Source organism: Etheostoma spectabile, chromosome 6 (genome assembly GCF_008692095.1).
Source record: "Etheostoma spectabile isolate EspeVRDwgs_2016 chromosome 6, UIUC_Espe_1.0, whole genome shotgun sequence".
NCBI classification, from domain to species: Eukaryota; Metazoa; Chordata; class Actinopteri; order Perciformes; family Percidae; genus Etheostoma; species Etheostoma spectabile.
The window spans coordinates 5,270,621-5,275,088 of NC_045738.1; the positions used below are offsets into that span (position 1 = coordinate 5,270,621).

General features: G+C 43.8%; 1 protein-coding gene across 1 annotated transcript in view; it reads right to left on the bottom strand.

Annotated features, from left to right (window-relative positions):
* The window catches only part of lars2 (leucyl-tRNA synthetase 2, mitochondrial), a 30,737-nt gene that overhangs the window by 3,134 nt on the left and 23,135 nt on the right, over window positions 1-4,468 (bottom strand). The window contains exons 14-20 of the mRNA XM_032517406.1: window positions 3,845-3,982; window positions 3,659-3,762; window positions 2,957-3,136; window positions 2,536-2,705; window positions 1,483-1,560; window positions 1,272-1,383; window positions 563-690 (exon numbers count right to left, since the gene is read on the bottom strand). Of these exons, the coding sequence (XP_032373297.1) occupies window positions 563-690; window positions 1,272-1,383; window positions 1,483-1,560; window positions 2,536-2,705; window positions 2,957-3,136; window positions 3,659-3,762; window positions 3,845-3,982 (910 nt within the window). The remainder of the gene's footprint in view (window positions 1-562; window positions 691-1,271; window positions 1,384-1,482; window positions 1,561-2,535; window positions 2,706-2,956; window positions 3,137-3,658; window positions 3,763-3,844; window positions 3,983-4,468) is intronic.

The window sequence follows — 4,468 nt, forward strand, 5'->3', positions numbered from 1 at the left end:
GCCATAACGTGAGATACAAGGTAATGGAGCCTTTTATACATTATTGTGTTTCTTTAGAAATAAACAATGGATAAATAGAGTCTTTAAACGTTTCAGATGTAAAGTTTTTTGCTGTCAAAGTGGCGTCAATATAAATGGGATGAGTCAATGTGAAGCTAACGGCGGGTGATGGCTTCGAGTTGCGTTTCTCTCATATGATTAGTAGGTGAAATCAAATAACAAATGTATTAATTTATTTTTCCTCATGGCCGTATGCCGGAGTTCCGGCACGGTGCCGGAATACTTCAAGCCCTGAAAGAAATAGTGATATAGTGAGTGAATGAGTGAGATAGTGAGATAGTGAGTGAATGAAATAGTGAGATAGTGAGTGAATGAGTGAGATAGTGAGATAGTGAGTGAATGAAATAGTGAGATAGTGAGTGAATGAAATAGTGAGTGAGTGAGATAGTGAGACAGTGAGTGAGTAAGAGAGCCTGTGTGTGTGTGTGTGTGTGTGTGTGTGTGTGTGTGTGTGTGTGTGGTGTGTGTGGTGCCTGATGTGTGTGGTTGTGTGTGTTCCTACCAGTACAGACAGCTCCACTAAGTCCGGGACTTTCAGGTACTCAGGGTCCACAGTGGGCCAGAACTGTTGCAGGACGTCTCCACCCTGCTGGAGGAGGGGGCTGAGGGGGTGTTTCACCTGGCAAAGACCTGGGAACGGCCCAGGAGGAAACACAGGAGAACAACATTGAATGAAAATGCTTTTTTACCAGATTTGTTTTCCTCGTATGTAGAGAAAAAGTATTTCGATGAGGGGTCGAACAACACCCTACAACCCCTTGTCCTGACTCTAAATTAAACCAGAAAGTGTGCACCTCCCTGGAGGCACAACGGAAGGATGTGAACTTTCCTCATCCTGAACTGTGTGTATGATTTACTAACTACGAGCAAGAGTGAAAAATACATTGTGACTGAGTGCAGCAGGGGTCATGTTTCTCACTCGCATGTCCTGTTTATAAAACCACATATGTGAGCACAAACAAAATGCACAGTTTAAACACATACATACGCCTCTTCCTCCCAGAGGTCATCTGTCAGTATTTCCTGACAGCGGCTATCAGCTGGACAATATTTTTTTCCAGATATTCTTTTCTTTCAGCTGTTTTGCAGGGAGCTTGTACGTGTGTCATCGACAATAAGGAGATGTCCTTTAGGCCAGGTTTATCATATAATGTGTGGAGAGTTTAGTGTTTAGTTATTTATTACTGGTGAATAATTTGCAAGTCACCAACCTGCCCAAAGTTCAGAAGCCAGGTGAGGGGCCATGGGTGCCGTCATCATAACCATCGCAGCCAGAGCTTCCTCAAACTCCACACTGTGCTGCACCACCCTGACCGTTGCACTCTGAACACATACAGTGGTAAAAATGTAATTTCCAAAGTGTTGCATTATAAACGATAAAATGTGACACCTTTATTTTAAGGTGCCAGAGGGCACACTCACACTCAGTGTATTGGTGAGTCCCATCAGCCGAGAAATGGCTGCGTTGAAGAGGAAGTTCTCTGTGAAGTGAGATGTCACCTAAAAATAGCCAAAAATAGGTGACACAGACAGTTAGTAACAACTATATAGTCTCAGGCTTTACATTCTGTTTAGGTTACTGGACATGCGGTTGCTTCCAGATGGATTGACTGTGTCTTAGAATGTTTTTTGAATTTGACTTGATGAGAAACAATGAAAGGGGCCATAAGAAGAGCCTCCTTTCTGTTATCATCATGTGAACAGGCTGAAGGCACACAGCATGTTAATATTGCCCTGCTTAGCCTTCTGGGAAGAAGAACCCATTTGGGAAAGGGCCTCTGGGAGAAGGAGGTCGATCACCGAGGCTTTTCTGAGGGACAGATCAAAGGCCAACCTTGGCTTTGGGGGCTTATGGCAAACAGCCTGAGGTCCTTTAAAAGCACCAGCCCTGAGGGGTGGAGAGAAAGAGAATCAAACCTAGCAGCCAAAGGAGGCTAATTATAAAGTGTGAAAGGAGACAGGGTGGATTTAAAATCAATTTCCATTCCCTTCTTCTTTTACTCTTTCCTCTGGGGGTTTCAGGTTGCAATGGATGTTCAGCATTGGATGGAAAGGCTGGAACTCAAGACTATGTACTATTGGCCTGTGTGATGACATATTACCTTGGACCATGCTATCATACAGTACCTTGTAACTGAGAAAAAAGACAGCTTACCATGCCTTCCAACAGTACAATCTATTGCAGTGTAAAAAGGCAAATGAAATTATTGATTTAATTTAGCGTGGAACATTAAAAACTAAAAACAAAAATGACATACAGAAACAAATTAATTAAAAATAGACCAAGGTAACAATAGGGTGATTCACCTATCTTGTTGTAGGAAGAACACTTGCTGTGATACGTTGGGATTTAAAATGTGGGCCCATTACTGACCTCTCCTGGTAATGACTGTAGCAATATCTTATTGTTAAATAATGTCATCATTAAACATTTTCTGCCATTTATTCCAAACCATAGCCAGTCTGAGGCTATACCTCTTGAATAGCGTAGTTCTTGTTCTCCCAGATCTTCTTGGTCTCTGCCAGCTCTTTCTTTTTCAGCAGGGAGGGGCTGGGGACGTCTCCGAGTTGCCGAGCCCCCCTCAGCTTGGTCACCAGCTGCCAGAGCCGAGACTGCCATCGCAGAACCCCAGGGAGGGCATCCGCTGACGTTGTGTACACACACAGAAACAGAAGAAAAGAATAATAAAATGTGACATGCTGTGGGACAAACACCTTTGGAAAAATGTATTTCATTTGAAATCAACGGATACCATTTTCTTTGAGGCAACAATTTATGGCATATAGATAAAGCTAAATCTCATAAAACTAACATACTCTGGCATCATTCTGAATTCATAATGCTAAATTATAACTCAAGGTCTCAGTGTAAGTTTGTAGTGGCATCACGGCTCACTCTTGACATTCCAGAGGATGTCCTGTTCAGGTGGTGCGGCGTAAAGGATGTAGAGTCGAACTGTGTCCACGCCGTACTGCTGCACCACCTCTTGGGGGTCCAGACCGTTGTGTTTAGACTTGCTCATCTTCTCCCATGTCACCTCAATACGGCCACCGCCACGCACCACCGGCTCCTTATCTGGAAGTGGTAGATTAGGAGTCATTGAGGATATAGCTAGACAAAGTGACATACTCTCGCCAACCTTTTTTTTATGTTAAGAAATTGCAAACCAGATTTTATTCTCATTGTGTGTTTTTATTTTGTTTTACTTTTAGTAATGGCTTCTGCTCGATCACAAGTAATAAAAGACAGAAGAAAGAAAAATATGTAAGTCCTATTTATCCCGTTACCAAGCAATAGAGAGAGGCTGAAGATCCTTGTGCGTGAAGCCAATTGTAAGAGACCCATTACATCTCTTCAAATAATTCCTTGTGATTTGACTTTTGTCAAAAGTAGCTTGTTAACTTGTCATTTAATTGGGTAAAGCTGGAAAACACAGCAGAAAAGGGTTATTGATGTCAATACGTACTATGATAAAGTAACAAAATTATTGTGATAACTTTTTCTTTTTTCTGGCAGAGCGAGGAAAGCCTTCCCCTCTTCCAACTGTTAGAGATATGTCACATTGACAAACACCCTGCAAATTCAGCTAGTGGATACCTGAGAAGTCTATTTCTTTTCTCTTTAGGTACTGGCCGCTGTCTGCTTGTTTGAAAGTCTGGCCCTTGATTAGACCCTGGACCAGCAGTTTCCAAAAAGGCTCCCTGAAAGACAGAAAGAGGATGGATTAACATACTCACGTGTATGTCCACAGCAAAAGCAGATGTGCAGCACTGTGTACTGTACCTGTGAGCAACAAGACCTTGATCCTTGCAGAAATGACAGAGGAAGCGAGCGTAGTACAAGTGCATGACAGCGTGCTCTTTCCCTCCGATGTACACATCCACAGGGAGCCAGTGATCCGCTAGGCGGCGTTCAAAAGGCCTGCAGAGGAAGAGCAGGTTTGGGGGAGCTGTGTTATGTGAGCTGTTTGTGAATTTATGATATTAAGAGATATGTTAACAATAAAAACATGGGAAAAAAGAACCCAGTCTAAAAAAGTTATTTATTTTTCCATCCATCAATCCATCTTCATCCGCTTATCCGGTATTGGGTCGCGGGGGCTGCAGCTCCAGCAGGGGACCCTAAACTTCCCTTTCCCGAGCTACATCAACCAGCTCCGACTGGGGGATCCCGAGGCATTCCCAGGCCAGGTTGGAGCTATAATCCCTCCACCTAGTCCTGGGTCTTCCCCGAGGCCTCCTCCCAGCTGGACGTGCCTGGAACACCTCCCTAGGGAGGTGCCCAGGAGGCATCCTTACCAGATGCCCAAACCACCTCAACTGGCTCCTTTCAACGCGAAGGAGCAGCAGCTCTACTCCGAGCTTATCTCGGATGACTGAACTTCTCACCCTATCTCTAAGGGAGACG